Source organism: Sarcophilus harrisii, chromosome 1 (genome assembly GCF_902635505.1).
Source record: "Sarcophilus harrisii chromosome 1, mSarHar1.11, whole genome shotgun sequence".
NCBI classification, from domain to species: domain Eukaryota; kingdom Metazoa; phylum Chordata; class Mammalia; order Dasyuromorphia; family Dasyuridae; genus Sarcophilus; species Sarcophilus harrisii.
Window position 1 is genome coordinate 278,460,433 of NC_045426.1, and position 27,912 is coordinate 278,488,344.

At 37.3% G+C, this 27,912-nt stretch overlaps 1 protein-coding gene across 3 annotated transcripts in view; it reads left to right on the plus strand.

Annotated features, from left to right (window-relative positions):
* Positions 1 to 6,739: 6,739 nt before the first annotated feature.
* Positions 6,740 to 27,912, plus strand: part of SNX30 (sorting nexin family member 30) — a 184,878-nt gene continuing 163,705 nt past the window's right edge. Inside the window, exon 1 of one of the 3 annotated variants that reach the window (XM_031943034.1) lies at positions 6,740 to 7,573. In XM_031943034.1, coding sequence (XP_031798894.1) covers positions 7,409 to 7,573 — 165 coding nt within the window. In that variant the 5' untranslated portion in view covers positions 6,740 to 7,408. The remainder of the gene's footprint in view (positions 7,574 to 27,912) is intronic. The other 2 variants (XR_004230322.1, XM_012542727.3) reach the window with 2 other exon arrangements.

Genomic DNA, 27,912 nt, shown 5'->3' on the forward strand with positions numbered 1-27,912 from the left:
AAATTTTTTTTAAGGCTGAATGGGAATTTAGGTGTATTTGTAGGCAGCAAGAAAGGAGCCAGTGGATAGAGAGAGATCAAAGATGAGTAAGGGATGATAATAATTGGGGGCAATCTGCTGGGGATGGGATTAAAGGTGCATTGAAGAGGACAACCTTGTAAAGAGAAGATTGAGCTATTCATCAGAGACTAGAGTAAAGGTGAAGATAGTGTACATGCTGTTAGAGAATATGAGATGAATAGATGAGAGAGAAAAAGAGAGCTTACTATGAGTGGTCTTAATTTTCTCAGTAGAGTAACCTGAATTTTAATATAAGATTGGGATCTTTTGCCTTCTGCTGCTTATGAGAAAGAGAATATGCTTTTGGAGATGTGACCCTGGATACCTTTGTGAGGGGTGAAATTGTTGCAAGAATTATGAATGGGAGAAGAGAAACATTCTCCTTTGAGTAATATCCATGGTGCCAGACTCTCTTTGGGGCCAACTACAGATATGTAGAGAAACAGACAGAGATTTTGAAAGATTGGAGAATTCAGCTCTTCAACCTGCTCCTAATTTCCAGTTTGTTGCCCTTCAGATTTGGGGGAATTCCTCCTTCGGTTAGATTGAGTCATCTTTGTTAAAGGAGCTGAGATTCTTCTTGTTCCCACTGAAAGATTTCATCCATTCTTGGATTTTCCAGAAGACTTTACTTTGTATTACTTCTCTGACTTCTATTTTTTGTTTGCCTGGATAAATGGGCTTACTTAATATTCACTATTTGTGATGTAAATAGTATTTAGTAGAAAGGAGATAAGTCTATGCACATAAGTTTGGGGTAACAAGAGTAATAAGGGAAGTAGCTTTTTTATTTTGAACTTATGTTCCTAAACTTGGACTGACTAGACTAGTGATATTTAGAAGGAGATAGATAGAATTCTAATCTGATTCTCTCTAAGAGACTAGAGGAAAGGGCATCCAGACTGGCAGCGATCTAAAAGAGTTTGCTTATCTTTTTCTCAATCTCCATTTCCAAACCCCAGCTATTAAGCTGTTTTTCCTCTTCTCATGGGCCATCTCGACATCAAATTGTATTTCTCAATACCTCCCACAAGTTGCATTCAGTTAGTTGGTGTTCTTTGTTCTTGAAGAGGACCAAAATGACATCCCTATGTTAGACTCAAGTTACAAGGTGTTCAACTATGGCTGATCAGAATTCTCTTCTACAGGTCAGGCACAAATAGTTCATTTGAACAATTGGAGTGGATTCTTTAATTCTGCACATCTCACATTTCTTTTGAGCTATTTCAATTTTGTTTTGCTCATAGAACACAACATTTTCTTTGATGAAGGCACTATGTCTCCTATGTCATGCAATCAATTCCAAAGTTCTTAAGAAAGATCTTGAGAGTGTCCTTTTATCATATTTTCTGAACACCATGTGAACACTTGATCTGTGTGAGCCCCACACAGTCTTTTTGGCAAGTGTATATTTGGCATTTGAACAACGTGGTCAGCCCAACAGAGTTGTACTCTCCACAGCAGAGTTTGGCAATTTGGTTTAAGAAAGGACCCCTTTATTTGGTACCTTATTTTGCCAGGTGAGCATCAGAATCTCCCTAAGATAATTCAAATGAAAGCAATTCGGTTTTTTGTCATGATGCTGGTACATTGTTCAGGTTTAACAGGCATACAACAATGAGGTCAGCACATCAGATCCATAGACCTTCAGGTGGTAATCAGTCTAATATTTCTCCTCTCCCACACTTTCCTTCAGAGCCTCCAAAACACTGACATAGTGATAATTATGTGAGTATCAACTCATCAATGTGGACCTCCCTGGAATATATACTGCGAGGTAAGTGAATTTATCCACAGTATTCAAAACTTTTCTACTCACTGTAACTCATGGTTACACATATGGATGATACGGTCTTGGCTAATGGGAGTGCCTGTATTTTCTTGGTGTTAATTGTTAGACCAAAATTAGCACAAGTAGCAGAAAGTCGATCTATTCTTTGTGGCATCTCAGCTTTGGAGGCGGCATTAAGTTCATAATCATCTGTAAACAAAAAAATCATGCACCAACATTCCCCTTTATTCTTTGGCTTGTAGCTTTTTCAAATGGAAGAATTTATCATCAGTGTGGTAGCTGACCTTATTGCCATCTTTATTCTCATTGAAGGAGCTTAACAACAAGGCTGAAAACATGCTTTAAAGCATGGGAACAAGCCTTGTTTCATTCCATAGTTGACTGGGAAAGTACATTGTCCTTTTTTTTTTTTTTTTTTTTTTTTCAGAACCTAGGCAAGCATGCCATCATGAAACTGATGTACAATACTGATGAATTTTTCTGGGCAACCAAATTTTGACATAATTTTCCATATCAGCCTCAAGATTGACAGAATCCTTAGTCAGAGGCCTTGGTCAGATAGACAACCTATATGGATGTAAATATCTTATCTGGGAACACATGCAACTTAGAAGTTTAATATATAATGTGAGATATCACTTGAGAGTGTCAATGAAGGAATTGCTAAACTTTCTTAAGTTTTGGAATAGAAGAGCAAGGGAAAAGGTCCAAGCATTTATTAAGTGCCTACTATATAGTAAAGATGCATTTGATCCTCATAACAATCCTATGAGATAAATGCTATTTTAATCCTTATTTTATGGTTGAGGAAATGGAGGTAGGCAATTGCCCAGAATCACAAATTAGTAAATGGTACAAAATTTGAGGTCAGGTCTTCCTGAATCCAGACTCAGTGCTTTCTCCACTATACTACCTCATTCCTATGGTGAGGGCCCAGTTGAAAACAGAGAACTTAAATTTAAAGTAGATCTAATCATATATTTTCATTTGTTCCTCCAATTCCATTTACCAGCATGTGAATAAAATTGAAGGATTTGGATGGTGAGAGTAATCTAGGGTTAATAAATCATGAAGAAAAGAGCAAGGTATTCAGAAAAGAGAGGGAAAAGTAGCTCAAGCCCAGGTGATGATCTGGGAAAGTATTGAAGTTTATAGGGATTGGAGGTGACACTGAGCATAGAAATAGGAAGGAACAGAGATGAATGATAGAAGATTATGACTGGAAAAAAAGGAATGTCTGAGTCCTTGCCTTTGGAAGTAGAACACCTATGTAGGATGGCAAAATCAATAGTATGACCATTCCTGTGAGCAGCTGAATTGAAGTAGATTTGTAGGTTATAAGATTTATTATTAACTTTTTTTCTCGCTCTTTGTCTATTTTACATATATGTGTGTATATAATATGCATATTATATATAGAGACACACATATATATAGATGTGAATTTATGTATCTATGTAGTAAGACTCTAGAGTACAAGTAAAAGTAAGGAGGTAAAGCAATTCAGATCAACCAAGAAGAATAAAAGGATTATTAAGTAGCAGAAAGGTTCTAAGGAGGGGTAGTTAGAATGTGTGAAGCCAGTTATTGCAATTTTGACTTTGTACAGAATACTCAGGATCCTAGAAGTGAAAATGGCGAAGAGATAGTATTATCCCACATTGGAAATCCAGAAGAAATGGCTGTCTAATGAGTATCCTTTCTAATTTCTGGTCAAGTACATCTACTTGACCATTCTCATAAATGCATGATAATCCCAATATATAAAGAACAGAAGCCTAGAATGAATATTAACCAGTTTAACTATATTTATATATCACAGATTGAGCTCTTTCTCACTTTACCTTCTTTATCCTTCCACCAATTATAATGCTTAATGATCTCAAAATGGCGATTTAGGAATGGAAGAAACTGATACAGTTTGTGTTCCCACTACTTTAAATGTTAGAAAGTTCAAAGTGAGGTTAAGAAACAAAGATATCTCAAAAAAATCAAGCTTCATAACTTACAGCAACGCAGGGGTTGGGCAAGATTATGCTCCCTGCTGTCATTTTAGAGGCTGTTTTGAGGATGCTGTTGACTATGATGCCAATGAAAGAACACAATTTGTAGGGTCTGATGAGAATATGCCTCTCATTTGGGAGGGACCATGATGAGGTCATATTTTTTTAGGATCTGCTTTTCACCTTTGAGGTCCAATCTGTTGCACTTCTATTCTTTAAACTACTAAAGTGGTTAAAAATAGGCATTCTTGAAGAATTCTGGATTAGTTTAGAATGTACAAGTATCAAATTACCTTGTTCAACATCATTTCTGTTGTTTGATATTATAACAAGTATACTGTCTCTTGCTTTGTATAACAATTATAATAACTTTCTATTTATGTAATGTTTTAAGTTTTATAAAAAAATTTCCAAATAGAACAGTAGATATTGCAAGTCTTCATTTTACACATGAAACTCTTAAGTGATGAAATTAAGACAACTTCAAGTCTTCTGATTCCCAGTTTTTTCTTTTTTAATAAATTATAATCTCTGTAATTTTATGTCATTTAAGCACAGGATTACAGAATAAAAGGGAAAAACAAAGAACCATCATTTAGTTTCAGACTCCAAAGATTACACAGAATTTGGAAATACTTATTGTTCTTTCTATTGCCAATAATGTTGAGAAGCATTTATCCAAAGTACCAGAGTTCCAGATAGTGGCACACTACAGACAGATCAGAAGAGTAAAGTTAGAATGACATATCAGGTCATCTAGTTCAACCTTTTCATTTTACAAGAGAAGAAATTGAGCATGACCTGCCCAAAGTCATACAAGTAGCAAAACCTGGATTACTAATCCACTGGTCTTCCTACTATATATTGATGCTGCCAATTCATTACTTATATTTCACAAGTCTTGTTTAACCACCAGGTGGTATTGATTGTTTCTCATTCAATTTTGTTCAGCTGAGTGATTACATCTGGGGAGTCCAAGCCCAACCTGACAGTTTAGCCTGACTCAGTTGCAGTACTAAATAAGCATTATGATCCATATGGCTCTTAGGGACAGTCAGTGTGACCTTTAATTTCATTTTAATTGCTCTCTGCAGGATTGTGCCAAATGATACTATTTTGTATATTTACCTAACTAAAAATGATCTCTGAGCCCTATTTGCCAGACAAATCTCAACTTATTCTTGAACATTCAGTGAACAGTCATGTGACTAGCATAATAGAACTGGCTCTTCAGAGATGGAGACAAACATGCTCAGATACTGCTAGCTGTTTGAGCTCAGCAGAGAACCAATAAACAAATAAACAGGACAGAATAACTAGAACACAATGCACAATTCATTTACCAAGCAGCTGTGATTCTCCTAATTCCCATAATTCCCCCTGAAAAGTACAGAAACTACTTCAAAATAGGAATTCTAGAATTTAGTTTTAGATTATTTACTCTACTTACAAGATGAAGAGGCAAAACTCGGGGAATTCTGGACCTTGTACTCATAGCACCAGGGAATAACTCAAGACCTCAGTAGACTCAAGAGAAGATAGCTTTTCTTGGTTTTGAGTGTCATGGCCTTGGTGGGACTCCAATTTCTTCTGATTTCAGCTAAACTTCTTACTTCTAGAGAAATGCAGATGAACCCAAAGACCAATCCTGGCAAAAAGCCAGCTGCCTTGTATCTCTCTGTTTGCTGCCACCACTGCTTTAAAAAATCACATCCTTTTCACCATCCTTACAAAAGGGATTCTTTTCTGGTCATCACTCCCTTTTATGAATTATCTTCCATTGCCAGAAGGAAAGATACATGAGGTCAGGGACTGTCTCAGTTTTGTATTGTCAGGGGGCTTAAAACAATGCTTGGGCACTTCTAAAAGCTCATTCATTCACCCATTTATACCTTATAGCAATGTTAATAAAGATAAAGGCAATGTGGTAAGATAAAGGCAATGTGGTATAATGCATAGAATGCGGGCTTTGGAGATGGATACCTGGTTTCAAATCCTGACTTTATACGTTTTAGCTCTAAGATCCTGGGCAAGTCATTTAGCCTAGGGTTTATTGATTCAGTCATGGACAAGGTTTTGTAATCTGATTTCCAACTTTGATGAACTCACAGATGTATGGGTTTGCATGGATAGGCATGTGTCAAGTTTTTTCAAAGGATTTTGACATGTCTTATATGATCCTTTCAACAGTATGGTATGCAGTTGGATTAATTTGCTTGTTGTCTCTTTACGAGTTTGGATTTGTAATATTAATCCTTCAGAAGTTTATTTGAGGCTGGGCACCTTCAATGCAATTCCAGTTACTGCCACCAAGTAAAAGGTGGTCCTTAATTAGGTAAGGCAGGTATTATTAACTCAATTGACAGAGGAAGAACCGAAATAGAGACAGGTTGAATTCAATAGTTAGTGGATGCCGTGTCAGGACATGAATCTAATTTTCCTAATACTTAGTCTGGCTCTCTTTCCGTTAGATTAGGGGCAGAACACTCCCAGTCTACATTCCCTAAAGAGAACTGAAATTCTTTTCAGAGAATGTGGATGAGGGTGTGTTCAGGAAAACGAACTCCCCATTCCACCCACTGAATCACCGTTAAACACCAGAGCTATCTTACTGGAGTTATAGAAGGTAATTCCCATTAAAACGGTTTGTTTTGGGGCTGTCCCTTAGTCTCCACATTTCCACCACTCCCTAGAGAGCCTGCCAATTTCAAAGCGGGGAGGAGCAGCACCCTTTGGAGCTGGGAGCACTTCCTGCTTAGGAGCTCGTAAGCAAGAGGAGGTGGAGCTCTGCTCTCGAATCCCGCCCCGGGGAAGCCGCAGCAGTAAGTCCGTTCCGTCCTCTCTCTCACCCACGTAGACCCTTCCCTCCTTCCCCCCTTCCTCTCTCTCCCCCCCCCCCCCCCCACTCCTTTAAGCGTCTTCCTTTTTGCACTGCTCCAAGTGGGAAAAGGAGCGGAGGGGGAGGAGAAGACCGAGGCCGAGTTTATGCTCCTCCTCCAGTCTAAGGGTTGGCTCTGGGAAGCGCTAGGGAGAGACGAGAGGCAGGTGCTGAGGGCTTTGCATTATTAAAGCCTAAGGCGAGGGAGGAAAAGGAGAGGGATGAGGGGGAGGAGCTGGTGCTTGAGCGAGGAGCAGCGCGTGAAGCCCCACCAGCCCCAGCTAGCAAGCAGTAGCAGCCCCAACAGCTGAAGCTGCAGCAGCCCCCCGACAGCTGAAGTTGCAGCAGCAGCAGCAGCAGCAGCCCCACCGACAGCTGAAGTTGCAGCAGCAGCTGGACCGCGGCTCTGCAGAGTCCAGACACGCGAGAGAAAGGGAAGGAGGGCGGGGAGCCGCGGGCTCCTCCCACACCAGCCGCGGCCTCTTAGCCCAAGCGGGAGAGCCCCCTCCCCTGCAGCTCTCCGCCAAGACGGGGGCGGGGGAGAGGAGAGGAGAGGAGGAGGAGGCGGCGCAGCGGTGGTTGAGGTGGGGTGGTGCTTGTGGCGGCGGGTGCTGGAGCTGCAAGGAAGAGAGCAGGCAACGGCGGCAGCTTTTCCAGGGCCAGCCGCACTCAGCCATGTCGGCCGGAGGCGTCGGCACCCCCAAATCCCTGCCCTCCTCCGGGCCCAAGTCCCTGCAGGACATGCCGCACCCTCTGGCGGGCCCCAGCAGCGAGGATGTAGTGGGCGGTGAGCTCACCCCCAGCCCGGACCTGCAGCTGCCCCGCAGCTTCGCTGACAAGGTAAAGAAAGCTCTGCCATCCCCGGAGCGCAGGGAAAGGGGGACGCGGGTTGTCAGGCCTGGAGGACAATGTGAGCGGGGAGTTGCATCTGCTATGTCTTTGGGAAGTTGGGCTATAGGGGCTGATTTTTCTCTCATTTTCTCCTTAGTCCCGGAATGGGGATGGAGGGTCCTGGGAGCAAATTCTGGCATGCCCCTCCGATTGTCCTGCTGTGACAGCTATTGAAAGAAGCATCTCCTTTTTCTTCCCCTGACCCTTTTGGATTCAGTTACCACTGGGAGGAAGGAATAAGTGTGATTATGCTCTTTTGTTGCTGAGCCGTAGAACCTCCGATCGGGAGGAATAGGCACTTTCCTATCACCTCAGTCTTTTCGGAGTGGAGGCGATCCGGCCTTCATATGTAGCTGCCAGAAGATGGGAGCTTATGCTCTGGTCTGGATAGGACTGGATGTTGTGGTTCTATGAACCTCACCTCTGAGGGATGTTCCCAAATAAGTTACCGGTTCCTTTTACTTCTTGAGAACCCAGAGAAGCAACAGTTAATGGCTTCTGTAGGAAGACTGAGGATCTTCATTCTTAACCTTATGGCTTTCCTTCATTAAGTCATGTGGGTGAGAGATTTCTGGTTAGGTTATGCATGCGTGTTTCAAATCAGGTGACCCTCAAACCTCCTGAGGGGGTGGAATGGTAGTTTGGACTAGAGTCCTGTTATTTTCAGTTTGGGTAGCCCCTTTTACTTGGATCCCGTTCTAGTTCTTTTAAAGTTGAACAGATCTAATTTTCTTGGTGGCAGGAAAACCATCCTCTCTTCTTCCTCCGTCCCCCTTTTGTAAATGGGGAGGTTCCTACTGCCTCCAGGAGTAATGCAAACCACAATGCTATTTTGAGAGGCAGCAGAGTCTTTGGAGTGATAGGGGGCTGGTCACCCATGTCCTGTTGCTTGCCATTTCAGCACAAAGGTTTTGGTGTCCTCTGGAATTCAAGGAACGAGTATCACAATCGCTTTTTGCTAATTTATTCGCTAATTTCCAAAAATAAAGGTAGCATCAATGTGTGTAAAAAAATGCGACTTCCAGAATGGACTATTGGATTTAAGCTTTTCCCCTGCCTTCTAAGATGGGGTGGAGTTGTGAGGGAAAAATCTTCCTTGGTGGGCTTGACTTGAGATACTGTTACAATCCAATAATCACATATATGTTGAACATTCAAAATGCAGAATTTTCTATGTCCTGAAAAGTGTGAAGCAAGCAAAAAAAAAGAGGAATTGGAGAAAAAGATAAGCGGCAAAGGGACCTCGGAGATGCGTGCACACACATGTAGATATCACATGTACACACATACATGTTTATATATACATGTATGTACACCTATATTCATATATGCCTTATGAATGTATGTGTATATCTATGTGTGTGTATACAGGCAGCTACACAATGCATTATATATATAAAATCTTTTTTCTTTTTGTTTGGAATCCTAATTTCATCAGTATTGATCTATGTGGAAACTCCCTCCTGGTGATGAAAGAAAACTCATAGAGTTCCTTGAGATGTTGAGAGAAAAAAATAATTAACCTATGATTGCTATATGTGTTGGAGGCAGGACTTGAACCCAGGTCTTACTTACAGGGCATCTATCATGAGACTGGTTTGCTTTTACCATAATTGAACAAAATCATAAGGTCTTTAGAGGGGTGGAATGCAGGTATGTTTATCCGAGAGTAGCATCCTTGGAAAATAACTTCCTCTAAAACCTTTGTCCTGCTTGTATTTACTAGTGGCAAATTTAACCCTGGTCTAACTCAATTATGACCTACAGAGGTTTGGAGGATAGTAAAAGAAACTATAATCCTTATTCTAATTATTGCTTGCTTTCTTAATAAGTCTCAAGGGAAGGGAAAATTGCCCTAGAGGCATTATTATTAATTAGCAAACAATAAAAGCCTCCTGCAGTATATTAACTGCTACACAAAACATTGTAGTAACCTCATGCTGACTTTAGGCTCCCAAGAGAATGATTTATAGTGAGCTACTTTGGTCCTTAGAGACCAAGTGAAGGTGTCTCTGACTTACACCTACAGATTTTTTTGCCTTGTTATTTTTCATTAAAATATGCATATCTTTTGGGTATGATATGATTTGAGTATTTAAGAAACAACCAATGACAGTGGGAATGTTTCTTTGGTTAGCAGAATCTTTTTTTTTCCCTTTTAAATAAGAAATGTGATTTCATTGGTATACAGAAGTTGTTTTGATGAGCAATTTCCTTTATAGAAACACATCAGCAACTTCTCTGAAACTCAGGTCCAAGTATCAGCGTTACTTAGCTGGCATGGTATTATAGTATATATGATATTAGCTTGGAGAGTATTATAACTGTTATAGCCTTGACCCTACAGACAAGTCACTTAATCTCAAAAAATGTCGGTTTCCTTATCTGTAAAAAGAATAGAAACCCTTTTACAATGTTGTGAGGAAGTGAAGCACTGTACAAAACAGGCTGCCACTATTGATGTATTGATCACAGCTAGAAAATAATTATAGTACATAACTAATATTAAAGCATTCACACAAAAGCTGTAGATGGTCTGAAAGTAGAATACTACTAGATGGCTTCAATGTTAACACACATGCTTTTGTGGGCCATTGTGCTGCTCCAGGAATTGCAGTCAAATGAGACGCCTAATAGAGCATCCTATACAGTAACAAACCAAAAAAGTTTATTTAACAAAATAATGGAAAAGACATATAGCAAAAATATAGCACTTGTTCGGGTAAATACAGTTCATTTTTGTGAATGGATCTGTTTAAAAAAAAGGAGGATTCAAGCTTTTGTGAGGTACTCATTGTGTGATTAGACATTGGGAAATTTTTGAAAAAGCTAAAAATAATCGCTGCCCTCAAAGATCTTTCATTTTAAGGAGTTTACAACTCAATGGAGCATAAACTCCTGTCATGTCTTCAGACAAGCCAAATATTATTGTTCCCATTTTACCGATGAACATTTTACAGTTTCTGACTTTTTCACTGTCTACTAATGCAATATGTGAAAGTTTGGGAAAGATTGATTGAAATATGACAGGGATCAGAAGTATTGACTGGCTTGGAAGTGGTACATCTGTCAGCCCTTTTAATACCCTAACCTATGGTCCTCTGGGAACAACTGCCCTGACTTTGAGGGTAAGAGAAGATGGGGGAACTAGCCCATAATATCTGCAAGGCCTTAAGTGACTGAGAAGCTACATCAGTGACTGGACTAGTCAAATCTCAGGAGCAATTTGTGAGTTTTTTGGGAGGAGGGTTGGCGAGGGAGGGAAAGTCTAGTATCAAGAACCCTACCAAATACTATTCCTATTAATAGATCCCACTAATATCTAAATCAGAACTTTCCCACAAATAAATTAATGTTTCAGTAATTTGAAGTAGTGTAGGGGTTGAATTATAGAAGGGAAATAGTTGGTTTATTTTCTATCTACTTTTGCCTTGTCTCAACTTGGGAAACAAGATTTTAGTATATCTAATTTCCATTAATGTTTAATTTAAATACTCCAAACCCCTTTCCAAAAAACAAATAAACAAACCATCCCACCTGTATCAATGACCCCAAGATCTGTCAGTGGATGTTTTCTATTTTTTGCCTTAGACTTACATTTATTGGACATCTGTCCAGTATTGAATGTACTGGTGTTCTTGGGACATTTAAGTCTGGGGGGGATATACCTTAGAAGACTTAGTCCTTGCCTTCATAAAGTTTATGATCTAATTGGAAGGCAACATATAACTATGTGAAAAGTCAGTTATTGAATAAACAATAAAAAGGCTGTCACAAAGTAGTGTATGCTTATCAAATGATAATGTAATATAGGCTACATCTATGGCTGGGATGGCTTGGGAAAACTTAAGGAAATAAGTATCTAGATTAAGCTTTAAAGAATGGGGGAGATATAGTTAGACCAAGTTTGAAATGGAGTAAGTTGCATATGGACAGCATAAATGAGGCAGTCAAGGGACGATTAGATTGATTTAAATAAAGTGGAGGTTTCCTTTGAGGAATAATGGATTGGATTAAAAAAATAGTATGGAGATTGTAAAATATCTTGAATATTAAGCCAAGATGTAGAACTAGGTCTTTGAGCAGAAAATTTAAAAAAGCAAAGCAGTGCTTTAGGAAAATTCATATGGTTGATCTGTCAGATGGATTGAAGAGTTGAGAGACAGAATGGAGGTAGAGAGATAAATTTGGTTTTTTTTTTTTTTTCCTATACTGGCAATAAAATAACAATTGAACTAGAATGGTAGCAAAGAGTGGGGAAAGGGATGGAATGAGAAAGATTTGGGAGGAAGAATAGAAGTGGGTTCAGTGACTGACTTAAGTTAGTAGGCAGAAGAAAGCGTCCAAGATGACTTCCAGGTTTTTAACTTAGATGACTGAATGTGAGGCATAAACAGAAACTGAGAAATCGGAAAAGAAAGCCTCTAGATCCCTTCAGATGATTGTGTAACATATAGCTGACAAAGATCTGCAGGAACCAGAGATGTGAGGGTGGAGCTTGGGAGAAAGGACAGTATTAGAAATGTAGATATGCCTTTTTTTTTTTCAGCAGGATTAGTGGAAGTGGATGAAATCTCTAAAGGAGTGAGACTGTAGAAAAAAGTACCAAAAGACACTAAAAAGGACATAGTCACAGCTCTCAAATTTTTAATTTCAAGGAATGTCCATATTTAATAGGATGGAAAGAAGAAAATAAAGTATGTAGGGAGACAGAAATGATTCAGTGAGGGTAACAGCCAGGAATAGAACCCACGTAATATATTGTCATGGGATAGACAAGAAAGAATTTTATACAGGGGAGTTTTATGTACAGTATTAAAAAAAAAAAAAAAAAAAAAAAAAAAAAACGGCACAGATTGTCAAGGAATATAAGACTTCATTGGATTCAGTACCGGGGATTAAGGACAGAGTGGGTTGTGAGGATGTGATTAAATTTATACTTTCTGGAATGAGTTACATAATGACATATAGAGTAACAATTTTTAATCTTGATGCTTTCTGCAAAATTCTAATTGCAAATGTAAGTGAAGTTGAGTTACAGTCACTAAAACATACTCTTTAAAATTTTCTAGGTGCCAAAAATGCTGGTGGAAATAGTTGTTTAATAAGTTTTTATTGATGTCTTCCATTTTTTACATCATCATAATTAATTCAGTATCCATCCTTCTCTCCCAGAGAGTCATCCCAATAAAGAACTAAAGGTACCAAATTCATTGGTTAGTAGCTTTTTTGCTGTCATTACTTAAAACATATATATATTATTTATTATTTAAATTTTTAGCTACTTTATACAAGTCAGCTAACTTTTTGCTTTAATTATTTTAATAATTTTGTCATTGATCTATTTTGCAGTTTAGGTATTATAGAGATTGGTCTTGAGTATTGTGAAATTTCTTTTATAGAAGTGCTTTAATTGGATACAATGGGGGAAAAGTGGTATATTACCTTGTCTTTTAAAGTTATTTCCATGCCTATGGATTTTAATGTAGATTTTCTTTATTCTAAGTTTATGTAATGGAAAATTTAAAACTCAGTTTTGCAATTCTCATTATTGTCATTTATTAGTTTTGAAAAGTAGAAGAAGAGACTTTTGAGTTGGTTTATAATATAAATAAAATGAGTTGGTTTATAATAATAGTTGGTTATAATAATGGTTGTCCTGTTTGAGACTTTGATTTAAATCCTTATATATTATAGAAGATTGAATCTAGGGGAAAAACTAAGGTATTCTGGGAATAGATTCATAAAACGTATGATTGTAATTCAAAAGCTACATTTGATCTTGCCTGAATATTATGTGGGTATCATTGTGGAAAATTCTAACTGAAATCTGAATACCGCTTATACTTTATTTAATATTGCAAAGAATTAGATTTAGTATTTTGATTAATTTTGAAGAAACAAATTTACTTTTATTTTTCTTAAGTGATTTCAATGAGTGGATGAGGTATTACATTTTCTTTATATTTCAGTTTAATATCAATTTATATCAGCAGCAACTTTAATATTCTACGCATAAGTTTTTGTGTTTAAATGTTGGCATAAATGGACATTAAATATGCTCATCTATTTTAATCTACAGTAGTGAAATAGCTGAAAGCTTTCATGCTTTAATCTTGTTATATTCTGAAACTTCTTTTCCTGAATTCCTTGATCTGCCTTCTCAAATTTCAGAAAAGAAAAAAGTTCTTTAGATTTCTGTTTAATCTGCAGTTGTACCATGATTATTATTCTTGTTGACATTGGGAATTTGCCTTCTGCTATTAAAACCTTGTTTCCATTAATGATGATTTTAGAATGGTAGTTTAGTATCATTGAGACCTTTCATAACAAAGATATATTTGTGAAGACATGATTAGATTTTTTTTCGTTATTTGGTTCTTTGACCAACTTTGTTTTTTAATTGGATGTTTGTAGATAAAATGACTGTGGTGGATAATCCTAGCATAAAGAGAGAAGCAGCAAGTTATAATGGAAAGGGCATTGGATTTTGGAATCAGAGGATTTAGGTTTGAACCCCTCTGTTACTTCCTACATATGTGACTTAAGGAAAGTTGTTATTTGGTCTTCAGGTTTTTCTGATCCATGTAGGAATTTGGTTTTAAGGCTTTTCCTTTCTATGGAAGGGAATGAATGCTATTTTTTCTTTTTTTTAATGGCAGTGGAGAATGGTTAGAGTTCAGTGGTGCAGAGCTGATCCAGATATTGAGAAGTTGCCAAAACATATTACTAACGCTGTTTATTCTTCTGGACCATCCAAACTGAAGTGATAGTATATTTTCTGTTTCAAATAATGATACTATAGCTATCTATTAAAACTCTGAACTCTCAGAGATTTATCCCATGAAAAAGGCTATAATTTTGTATTACAAGAAGTCTTTGAACTCCACCTAGAAGCAGATTACCTTAGTTAATGAGAGAAGGAAGAGGCAAATTGTTGTTGTTGATAGCAGAAACTCCTAGGATGTATGTTATGATCAGATTGCTAGAGTATAAATTTGTGTGGCTGAGTTTGGAGGGAATAGTGTTTGGGGAACTAAATGAATGAATGAAAAAGTATCAAGCAGTTACTACGAGCTGTAATACCCAAGTATTACAATTTAGAGAGTCTCTTTTCTCCTAGAGTACATACTCTAATTGGAGAAGATAATACATGAAGAGAGAGAAGATAGCTACAGTATGGATGGCATAATCTAAGGGTATGCATTTAGAACAAAATACATAGTCAGACCATTGGGAGATCACATGACAGTATCTAGGGATCTGTAAGGTATTGCTTCAATCAATCAATCAGTCTGCTCCAAGGTAATTAGTAATTCCTAAAAGATTTTAGGCTGTAGTAGAAGAAAAGATGGTAAATAGTCTTCCATGTTACTAGAAGGATAATGCTTGGATATTTATGGCTTAACAGTTGGTATATACCATGTAGCTGTTTCCACTAAATTGTCTTATGACTGGGGTCTGTAGAAGGGTAAAAAGAAGTAGGGGGAAGAGCATTCTTCCTTTCTTTTCCTAACTATTACATTAAACATATATTTAGCATATGGAGGTTGTTTATTCACTTTTGTAAAAGATACTTTGATTTTTCTCTCTTCAAGGACAAAAACTTTTTTCCTCTTGGAGTGGGATCTTCAGAACTATTCAGTATTGTTCACCCAGTGAATGTCCAATAACTATTGATTGAACTCTGTCATTTTACTAAACTAATCAGGTATGGGAAACTAGATGTATTATGAGAAAGTTGTATCATTGTAATATAATGGGGAAAGTTGGAAGTTCAAATCTCTGGTTCTTCTGCCAGTAATTTGTGTAGTCTGGAGCTGGCCACTTGGTTCATCTTCGCCTCAGTTTTCTGTCTTTAAAAGCTGAGACATAACCCTCTATGTGTGAGGCAGAATTTTGGTATAAAATTAAAATGATTGTATTAAGTAAATGATTTTTTTTTCAGGTTTACATAGCTTTTTATTTACAAGATATACGCACGGGTAATTTTTTTCAGCATTGACAATTGCCAAACCTTTTGTTCCAATTTTTCCCCTCCTTTCCCCCACCCCCTCCCCCAGGTGGCAGGTAGACCAATACATGTTAAATATGTTAAAGTATATGCTAAATACATTAAATGTATACATATCTACACAGTTATTTTGCTGCTAAGAAAGTGAATTTATCTTTCTACCATTTCACTCTGTGAGCTGAGTAGTCTTACTCTTTGTAACCCTTTCCTATTTTATGAGAACAACCACCAAAAAAAAGTGAACATATTTAAAAGATGTGGAAACAAAGTTATGGTATTTTACTTATTGTGATTAACTAGAAATGTTTATAAGACAAGTTTAGAAGGCTATATTGATGTTGACTATTATTTTCTATAAAACTTAATTTTTAAAATGCTGCATGAATCTCATCTAATAGAAGTCAGAATGGTTAGTGTCTAATAAGTAGCTAGGTGCATCTTCAAATTGTAGCAGGCAGTTCTACTTGATATTAGTGAGTCAAGACCCTCAGGCTTTCTAAATAGGGAGATATAGCTGCTAAAAGTTTTCTCCTGACATTTTTCCAGGAGATGGAAGCTGAGATACTTTTCTCCCTGGATATATGAGGTAGAGTTGTGAAATAAAATGAACATAATATTAGGTAAATAAATCAGCTCTATATACATAAACAATTGTTTCTTGAAAGCATGCAAAATTCTATTACATGATCACTTTAGAAATTAGTTGTAAAGATACTAATGATGCTTTTGTCTGTGTTGACCTGATGGTTCTATATTTTAAACTTAAATTGAGCAGAATAGTATGTGTGTGTGTTATTGTTGTGTTGTGCTATAGCATATTGTAGTATGAGGAAATGCAGTTCTATTGTTCAGTCCATGGTAATACATGGCATTCACTATCTATTATCTAACATTTTCCAAAAGCCATTTCCTATGGATACAGATTTTTTTATTTCTTTTTTGTTTTTACCCTCATCTATATAGTCATTTGGTTTCAAGGCTCAGAATGGAAATGATTGTTTTCCTGCTTGGGAAAGGGAAATGAATGTATTATTTTTTCTTCTGTTTATAGTGCTATATTTGGGGAATATATTGCTACATTTGCTTATAGTGCTATATTTTGGGGGGAAAACAACTAGAGAAGTAAGAATTAGAATTAGTTGAAATTTGAATTTTATTATTGCTTAAGAACTTGCTTTTGTGCATGGGGCACAAAACCCTAGAAGATTCAAAGTACTTTTGACTGGGGAAGTTCCTTGGTTTACTCTTTCATGCAATTGGCCCAAACTTTTTAGCAAAACAGTTTAGCATTGTTGATTAAATTAATCTCTTCTGGTTTGTGCTGCAAATCAGCATAAGTAAATCTTGCCTTCAAGACTCACTTGAGCAAATGGGAAGAAGACAATGTCAAATCTGGTGTTTCATCTTGCCTTAGTCAGGCAGTGCCTCTTGGGTAGTGTTTCTGAGAAATTTTTAAGGAAGTCTTCAAAGAACTATTGTTGGAGCACTTAAAATCTTCTATAAAAAGTAGTTTAAGCCGTGTTCTAAAAAGTAGGAGGATAGGCATAAGCATATCTAGAGTAAAAACCTTGGAATAGTTGCTGTGAGAAACAAGATAAAGAATCTCTGAGAGGTCACTGAAAGGATTGTTGATCATAATCTGTGTCAGAAGTATACCTGTTTGATAATTTTTTTTTTTTATTCTTTGTTGTTTTCTTTTGGTTTTTGAATTATTCTGTGATTTTATTGAGAGAAGAAACTTCTTCCATTAAAGATCTGTACTTGCTCTACAGCATAAAGTATTAGAGTTGCATGTGAGAAGTTTGCCCAGGGTCATATGGTCAGTATGTGGATGGGGACTTGAACTCGGGTCTTTCTTAACTCCCATGTTCATTCCCCATCTACTAATATAGTGCCTCTATGGTATGCAAGTTAAGAATTTAATTGTAGTAGGGACATTCTGATGAATATATAACAATGGAAAGTGATAGGTCAGAGCCTTTTAGAATTAACAATTTTCTCTGGTTCTCTGAAATGTTAAAAAAAAAAAAAAAATGAGGTACATGACTCTTTGCTTGACTGATGGAAATATTTGCCTGCTTTTCTTCCATTTCTCACCTTCCACTGTCATTGTAGTGCCATCTTTCCCTCTCTCCCTATCAATTTAATTCTTCTCTTTATCCTCTTTTAATTTAAATAGCTTTAGCTTTGCATAGGTGTGACATTTGGATAAATCATTTAATCTCTTTGTCCTTTACTTTCAATTGTAAAATGATAGAGTTGGACCTGGTGATCCACAGCTTCAGTTTTCTGATACCTAGTGAAAATTAAATTTAGCACCTTCTTCCTACTCGCACTTCATTGTTTCTAACTATTGCTCCCCGTTATTCTTTTTTTTTTTTTTTTTTTCTTTATGCCCTTTGGATTTGCTAATCTCAATCTGGATCATCTTCATCCTTTGTAAATTATGAGTCCATAGTCTTTGTCTCTGGTCTCTCTTAGCATTGTATACTTAAAACCCAGTCTAGAAAATGCTCATTATCCACCAGCAATGTGTAGATATCTAGTTTCTTATAGCATAACCAACAATTTTGGAGGGAGGCCAATTTGATGGGTTTGAGATGGTCTCCCAAAGTTGTTTTAATTTATGTTTCATTGATTTGTGGGTAGCCTCCTTTTGAATCTATATCTATCTATCTCCCTTTCCTCCAGTTTATTGATCTAATGAAAATCCAGCTCAACCTAAACATACTTGTAGCCTGGCTTCTATCTCTTAGATAAGCCTCATCCTTTATTACTGAATGGAAGTGGAGGTAGGATTTAGTCTTTCTCCTTTCTTTTCTGCCCCATTGCAGGATCACTTTTCTAATCATCTCTTCTGTGTCTTGCATTTTGAACATACATTTTGAATGCATCATTGTTTCTGTTCCCTTTTCCCCTCCCCCATCCATCCCTTTTCTGTCTTACATGGAATCTGTGTGTTTTTTCTGTTATCTTTCCTTAATCTGACATGTGGACTTTATAGTTTTTACTTCTTAGTCTCTGTTATTTGTTTGGAAGTATAAATGATGACCCAAAACATGATACATTTAGAGTTGAAAAGAACTTTAGAGACTTTCTACTCTAACAGACTGATTTTATAGAAACTGAGACCCAGAGAAATTAAAGTGAGTTGTCCAAGTATTGTGTGACAGGAAGTGGAACTTACACTCAGATGCCATGACTCCAAAGCCAGTCTTTCCATTGTACCATTTAGAATCTGGTACTTTTCTCCTCAGTCTATTAGAGCTGTCACACTTGTTTGGGACAAAAAGACCTACCCAAATTGACTGCTACAGAGATCACTCATAGAAAGCAGAATTATTTATTAGAATCTCTAGAAGCGGACCCCATCCTGGTCTGTGAGCCAAATTCACAGCAGGAGAGAGCCACTCCTTTGAAAATGTTCACAATATTTATACATTTCAGACAAAGAACCCCCAAAATCCCACCCTCTATATGGTGTGATTGGTCACATAAATCTATTCCCCTATTTGGTCAGTGGAATGCAGTAGATGGATAGCTTTCCCACCAGTGTCCTTCCTTGAACATTAGAATATAGTCCAGACCTTATCTAAAATGGCATGCTTCCTCACCATGGATCCTCTTTGGACAGTGGAGCTTTCCCACCAGTGTCTTCTTTGAACAATAGAATATAGTCCAGGCCTTATCTAAAATCACATGCTTCTTCAACTGAGGCCTTAAGGCTTTAGATAACAGTCCCTGATCAATATGTGCTTAATCTGTAAGTTCTTCACCTTTTTCCCACACAATCCCCCCTGTTATTCATAAATATCTATGTATGTATATATATGTGTATGTATATATATATTTCCTCATGAAGAACTAACATTGTAGTTAAATTCAATTAACATCTCTACACATTGTTTGTTAATCTCCTCATCTGGATCATCCCCTACTACTGCCTCCTATTCCTCTTCCTGGAAAATCATCATTTTAATGGCATCCCCTGTATGTAAGACATACATTGATCTTTGACATTGATCTTTGAACTATTCTTGTTACTAATGTAATTATATAGGGTAAACATAGTGGGAACAGAATAATAACACTGATTGCAATAAATCCATATCATAAGAGCTGTTTCCACCAGCCACCATCAAACCAAGACCACCAGCTATTTGTGAAGGGAGATTTCCAAACTTGTACAGGCACATGAACTATCCTGCGAATGCCCTGAGTGATTTCTTTTACTACTTGTCCGTTGTCAATAATTTGCATACAACAGGTGGACAGGTTTTGTTTCCCACAGACCCTTCCTTCCTCTGCTAACAGATAATCTAAAACTAAACTATGTTATAAAACCACTTCTATTGTTTGGGTGGCTTGATTGACTAATAGATTAAGGGCCTGAGCAGTTTGGTTAGTTATTACCTCTAAGACTGCTTGCAGTCGAATTAATCTGTTTAATATATATACTGATGTCCAATACCCCCAACCACCATCTTGAGCCCATGTCACTGGTCCATATTCCTTAATAATCTGTGCTGGGGCCAAGCATGTCCCCACCCATTAGCATCACCAGTTCGAATAGGTTATGGGGTGTTTGACAAATAGGCTTTAACTAAAATCCTTCAAACATCCCTAATGAATGCTGATGGACACAATTAAGCACTGACCCATATTACAAACAATATTTGACTTACTCTGTTTCTATGCTCACCACAATCTATAATATCTACTCTTTCTGGTTGATGAGTAAAGGTCCATTCACACTTACTCTCTCCCATCCATGGCTCTGCACTTGTTTGATTTAGCCAATGCCCCAGTAAGGTACCCCAGATCAATACCACTATCAAGATTTTGCATGCACAGTTCATTAGTTCCTTTCCAATGTTTGTCTCAGCTTGTTCTCTGGATTCAGTTTGGAAGTCCACACCCTTGGAGTGTCCACTGGTCCTTTAATTCTGGTATGCTGAGTCCACCCTCTTTCCTATGTAGCACTGCTGTGTCTGATGTCAAGAGGATCTGGAACGGTCCTTCCCAGGTCGGGGTCAGCTTGTCCTCCTTCCACATCCGAACCAGGACCCAGTCTCCAAGCTAGAACTTATGCACTGTGAATCTTAAGGGAGGAGTCTGAGCAATGAGCCCTTTTAGTTGTAAAGTTTTCAGATGTTGCAGTAAAAAACAAATCCTTGATTCCAAATATTGAATCCAAGGAGGAATTTTGAATCCATTTTGGATAAGGGAAACCATACAATAATTCATAACGTGATAATCCCACGTCCTTCCAGGGTTTTGGTCTAATTCTTAATAAGGCAAGGGGAAGGCATTTGGTTCAGGACAATTGTGTCTCAGCCAATTTAGTCAATTGCTGTTTAATTTCATTATCCATCCTTTCCACTTTACCTGATGAGGGCTGATGCCATGGGGTGTGTAAGTCCCATGATATTTCTAAAGCTCGGGCCACACATTGGAGGATTTTAGCTGTGAAATGGGTGTTGTGGTCTGAATCTACCTGCTCCACCAGCCCATACCTTGGAATGATATGCTCAAGGAGTACTTTTACAACTGCCAAGGCAGTTGCCCAGGCAAGGGGAAAGGCTTCTACCCATGAGGTCAGATGGTCCACTACGACCAACCTCCTTATCCGCAAAGCAGTTTCCCCTTGTCTCAAATGAATCTCCTCTTTGGTGCCTCTGTACATGAATCACTGCAATGTTCCTAGGTAACATAAGATTAGTCAAAATTTAGTGACCAATGCCCTGGGTGCCAATCCCTTCCCTTTACTGTTTCCATTCTTTCCCTCAAGTAATTTACAGGATCTAATTTCTTTTTCTCTTCGCTTATACAGTGACCTAAATATTTTACCTCACATTTCACAAATTGCAATTTGTCTTAAGAAATTCTCAGTCCCTGTGCTCCTAAATAATTCAACAAACTGATAGTGACTTGGACAGAGTCATTCTGTTTCCTCCCTGCCACAAGAGGATCATCTACATATTGTAAGACTTTTAACAGTAAGAAATTTATCACAGAATTCTTACGTACCCAAGTAGATGTTCCATAAATTGAATATTATACCAATCATTTTGCTTTTAAAATACCCAATACACAGAAAAATCCCAAACTACATATTGTCATAACAAAAACATTTTTAAAAGGACAAAGGCAAAAACTATTATCCTTGGAGTCCCTTTAAATAATTGGCATTAAAACTTCCTATTTTCACATAAAAGATTCTGAAAAGTTCTTAAAAACATCAATTAAACTTTTTGAAATAATCCTTTCAAACTATAGATTGTTATGCCAAAGTTCCCTTTTAATGTCAGGGACCTAGTTTCTCTGATTGTCCTATTTAGTTATTCTGCTTTAGGTTATAACCTTTCCCTCTTAATGTTTGGGATAAAGGTTTTATAGACATTCCTTCTTAAAGTTTGGCAAGATAAAGGTTTATCCATTTTAGATGTCATTAGAATATCAGTAACCTCCCTCCTTTAGGTTATCCCCACCTAGGTACCTTCATTATGTCATTGTGCTTGTTATTTTATAAAAAGCTTGCTGTCCAGAGATTCAGGGCTAGACTCTTTGAGATGATGGTCTCATCTAGCCCTGGGATCAACCATGGATCCATTGGTCCCAGTATTTCTCTCCATTTTATAAACTTTTGAATTGGTCTCTAATCTCTGTCTTGCTCAGTTTCTTCGGCATTACAAGATCATATTTCTGATCATATTCTTTAAACAAGAAAACCATTATGTTTTAAAGAAACAAATATTCAGTAATTAATACCTTGTAAGAGCAGCCTGTCCCTTTAAAAGATTAGACTGCTTCTTCAGCAGTTTGGCTGCAGCATGAACAAAGGCAACTTTCCACTGCTGCCCTTTCCCCCCCTCCCCCCCCCTTCCCCCCCCCCCCCCCCCCCCCCCGGCTCAATTTCCTACACAGGAATCCTTCTCAAGAATTAGGCAATCAGTTTATTTCCTTTCTTTTTCCAACCAATTCCTTCTTGATATCATTCAAGCTTCCAATTTACTCTTACAAATCAATCCTTCAGAAATCACCTGCATTCTTCTTTCCAGTTCCCTTCAGAACTTTTAAGATTCACAATACAGTGAATAGCTAGATAACTCCATAAAACATAACTTAACAATGTTAACAAATTATCCAATATGTTTCAGAAGGTAACATACTGAATCAAACTAAATACAGTTGTTTTTAAAAGTTTTTTTTTTTTTCTTTTCCGCCACATTTTTTCTCACAGATATTAGCATCTTATCTTCAGAGCTTTTTATTGCCCAGGCCAGGCTAAGCTTGAATTTTATTGCTTTTTACTCTAGCAGGCTCTGAAAACTCTTCAGCCCAGTTTTTCCTTACTTACAAATTAGTACACATCAGGTTAAATAAAGTCACAAGCAAATTGTCAAATAACCAATTCCCAAATTTCTTAATCATTATTCTTAAACAGAACTTTAAAATCAGCAAAACAGACTAGGGGCTTTTTCCAGGACCTCCACTGCCAGAGAGAAGTTTGTTTCACCTTGAACATTTTTCCCTCCCAGAATCCAGATGGAGCTTCTTTAAACCTCCAAGCCCGTAGAGTGCATCTCTCTGTCTTCACAAAGAATGCCTAGATATTCCATTCAAAATTCTTTAAATGTTAGCACATTGCTCTTCTATATATATGTGTGTGTGTGTGTGTGTGTGTGTGTGTGTGTGCGCATTTTAACTTTCCTAACTTTCAAATCCCTTTCAATCTATGTTTATTTCCCCCCTTTTCTCCCTTTTCCCCATAAGGCTGCTACAGTCAGCCAGAGAGAGAGAAAAATATTTTTCAAATTTCTTTTCTTACCTAAGTCACTCTGAAAGAATTAGTACTCTGAATGAATTCCACTTCAAACAATTCAGCCTGATATTTTTCTAAGCCTGCAACACAGAGGCTGAATTCTTATCTCTTACAAGCTTGCTAACTTTTTAACAAGGAACACAAAATGCAAAGCAAACAAACAGACACACGGCAGAGCTCCATTTTTCCCTTTTATCTTTCCTTTTATTCTTCTATACCTAGCTACTGTTCTGACAGATTCTTGGTCTGTGTCTGTCCCATACATAGTTCCCCAACTAAGTTCAGCAATTTCCTGGAAGCTTCCCTTGGCAATTCTTTACCACTGGGGCCTGTCACAGTCCAGCACTCAACAAAATTTAGCAAGGACTATTCCCTCAAGTTCTCTAAGACCCCGCCAATAAGACCCCCAAACTGTTCCAAGAGCTTACCGAGGCATCATGTGTGGATTCTAAAACTGCGCCGGCCAGTCAGGACTCTACTTTCTTCAGTATTCAGTTCTGCTTTCCGCTGAGTACCTCTGCTGAGGGTCATTGTATAAGAGGGGAGGGAGGCTGCCCACCCAGAGCCAGAGACCATGGAGAAAACTGCTCCGTGGGCTCCTGTCCCTGTCTAAGGTGCACAGCCATCTCCTCTAAAGACCCCATCCCGGATGAGCCCTCAACTGTTTGGGACAAAAAGACCTACCCAAATTGACTGCTACAGAGATCACTCATAGAAAGCAGAATTTTTTATTAGAATCTCGAGAAGCGGACCCCATCCTGATCTGTGAGCCAAATTCACAGCAGGAGAGAGCTACTCCCTTGAAAATGTTCACAATATTTATACATTTCAGACAAAGAACCCCCAAAATCCCACCTTCTATATGGTGTGATTGGTCACATGAGTCTATTCCCCTATTTGGTCAGTGGAATGCAGTAGATGTATAGCTTTCCCACCAGTATCCTTCCTTGAACAATAGAATATAGTCCAAACCTTATCTAAAATGGCATGCTTCCTCACCATGGATCCTCTTTGGACAGTGGAGCTTTCCCACCAGTGTCTTCTTTGAACAATAGAATATAGTCCAGGCCTTATCTAAAATCACATGCTTCTTCAACTGAGGCCTTAAGGCTTTAGATAACAGTCCCTGATCAATATGTGCTTAATCTGTAAATTCTTCACTTCCCCCCCCCCCCCCCCACACACTGAACTTGTACCTTAATGCCAATGGGACTTTCCATACCTTTAGCCTTTCCTTTAATTTCATCTGGATACTGTAGATGCTCCTGACCCTATTCTTGGCCATCATGAACTTCAAACTGCTAACATGTACTCTTACAAAGTTGTTGAAGTTGGCTTTTTTGGCTTCCTACTATTCTAACTCTAGATTCTCCACATCATCTCTTTTGTTCATATTTCAAGATACCAATCTTGTCTTTCTTGTCTGCTAATTAAAGAAATGGAAATATTTTGGCCTTCTATGGCAACTCATATTAGCATAGTAACTTAGCCTGAAGAAAACACATTTCATATGCAAAATTTTAATCAGAAATGGAGGTCCTTGAGACATTTTTTTTTTTTGGGGGGAAACACAAGCAAACAAAAAACTATGGATAAATTTGAAAGAATTTTATTAAAGTAAATTAGTGATGAAAAAATGTAAACATGGTAGTGGATAGAACTTCATGGTTTGTGGAAGATACCCACATTTCCCCCTCTTCACTAGAGAAACTGTGGAAGTGGAAAAAAAGCAGGTTTAGAATTTCTTGTTATTGAGTTAAAGTTATGTCATATATCTTCTGCTTTATCATATCTGCTGTGAGTTTAGCTTGATGTCCAGTCTCCCCCACTCCTTACTCAACTTTGCTTTATGATTCCTGGTTAACAACTAGACAACATCTTGAGGGCAGGAATGGTTGGATTTCTTCCATGATATGCAGTCATAATTTAATAAAAATGAGATGCTAGTGGGAATCTTCATCCTGTTTGGCAATCCTGTGTTAATTTCCCTCCTCAACAAATTCCCTGCAGGAGATATTGTTTAGATACTGTCTTCTCTCCAAGTCTTCCTTTCTTTCCAGGTCTTTCTTTCTTTCCAAACCTCCGTCAGTGAATAAGCAAAGTTATTTTGGCTCCAACTCTCATACTCAACATATCACCATTCTCTTATCCTACGTTGCTCGCCTCACCCTCAATGGAAGGAGAATCTTTTCTTTGAATAACTCAGACCTCTTTCTGTGCTCTTGATATGAGGAATGATATCCTGACAATATTGTTTCTCTCATTTTCTTCTTCCTCTAGTTGTTATTGTTGTTGTAGTCATTTTTGTTTTTTGAAGCAGAGAGGGGAAAGACTTCTTGACTTAACATTTGAAGATAATCCTTGCTCTCATCCTTGCTGTATGACCATAAGTGATTTGTCTCCTAAAACTTTAGTGTGCATATCTGTAAAAATGGGATAGTATTGGAAATATCTATTTTGTGGCAATAGTGTGAAGAAAACCACTAACTAAGCTGAAAATCTCTATGTGAAGATGAACTGTTGTTATAGGAGTCTCTGCTTCTCATTTCCTTCTGACTGTGAACAAAGATGCCTCTTGAACAAGTCTATTCCCTGCCTCCATTTTCTAACTACCCAATCTCTCTGAATTCCAGCTTTTAAACTTCACTACTCTGATTTTCATGAAAATAGTTTTAATACAATTTTTTGGGTTGGATCTAAAATGATCCAGCTATATACACATATATGTATATTTATATATCTGTGTATCATACAAGCACACACACATTTCCTTTTATCTCTGCTTTTCTCCTTTCTGATCTCCTTGAAACTCTTTCCTCCCAGGACTTCTGAGACACTAGATAAACTGTAATTCTGTATTCCTGTGACATTTTCTTATTTTTCTCACCATTGTATATATTTACATGCTTGCCCTTTCCCAGCACTTAGCACAGTGACTGGCATATAGTGGGATTTGTTCACTTTTTTATTCTGCCCACTTAGGCTCATCCCTAAGTCTTAATAGAATTCATCTACTTCTTTGACTTCACATGGCTCCTATGAGGATGATTTCCTATGATTAATGATTATATTAATTTTGTTCCCTCAAATTCGAGCTCTATTTTTTCCATAGCATCCAGGACCTGTGTTGCCTGGATGCACTGTTGGAACTTCAAATTTAACATTAAAATTAAATTATCTTCTTCCTCTTCCAGATTTTTTTATTTATCAATACAACAGTTACTCTTCTTGCGTTTGTATTTTATTTCTGTTCCCATTATAATCATTCTAGCTCAGATTTTTATTTTTTTACTCTTGCACATTTTAAGAGTACACACATGCTTTAAATCTATTCTCCTTCTAATCTGTTTTATATCCAGTCATTGTATGCATCTCATCCATTTCTCATTGCTTTGTATAAATTTCCTTCTGTGGTTCCTCATTGTCTTAGGATAAGCTCAAATTCCTCACATTGGATCAAGGCTCTTTACTATGTGGCCTTAACCTATCTCTGTAATCTTTTTTTTTTTCTTTGGTCCCCTACCCTGCTGGAACCCTCTGCTCTGGCTAAATTGATTTATTCTACATTATTGTCCTAATCAACTATGCATATATCATAAGAACTATGCTTCTTGTTTTTTGCTTATTAATTATGTCTTGTAATGTCCTCTCTGTTTCTTTTTCATCTTATATTCTTCAAGACACAACCTACATTGCCCACAATAATCTCTCTATCCTCTGAAATTCTGTAAAATTTATAATGGATATTTGGTGTGTATAGGGTATGTATATGTATGTATATATGCTGTTGCTTGTTTTATGCAAATATTTTAGCTTCCCAACCATTTTAACCATTGCTATCAAAAAGATTACAAATTCTGCATTATTTTTTTTTTAGCCATCATAGAGCATCATATAAGTTTTTACAGTTGTTTTCCTTTGCTTTTGTATAAATTGTCCTTCTGGTTCTGATCATTTCATTGTGCACCAGTTAATACAAGTCCTCTTCTAATTTGTTCTAATCAATCCTTTTTGTTGCTTCTTATAATGTAATAGCCATCATATTCATTTACTATAATTTGCTTAGGCCAGAGATTCTAAAATTTTTAATGGTCCTAGAACCTCTTGGTAGTAAGGTGAATTCAGTATGTGGGCCCCTTTTTAGAATAATGTTTTTTTTGTCTTCATTCATAATCGAAGAAGATGCTAAATTTCAGTTTGAAGATAGTGAGAATAAAGATGTAATTTTTCCCCTCATCATATTTTATGAACTGCCTCAAAATTATACATCAATTCTAGATTAGGAATCAGAAACTTTTGGTTCCTCAGTTCATTGGCACCCTCCTGTTTCAGCTTTTTTGACTACAACAGAAAAGAGGCTTTGAATATTTTGAAAATAGAAGTCATTTCTGGTTTTTTGATCTCTTTAGAGTATATATCTAGTAGTGGTATTGTTTGGTCAAAGGATAT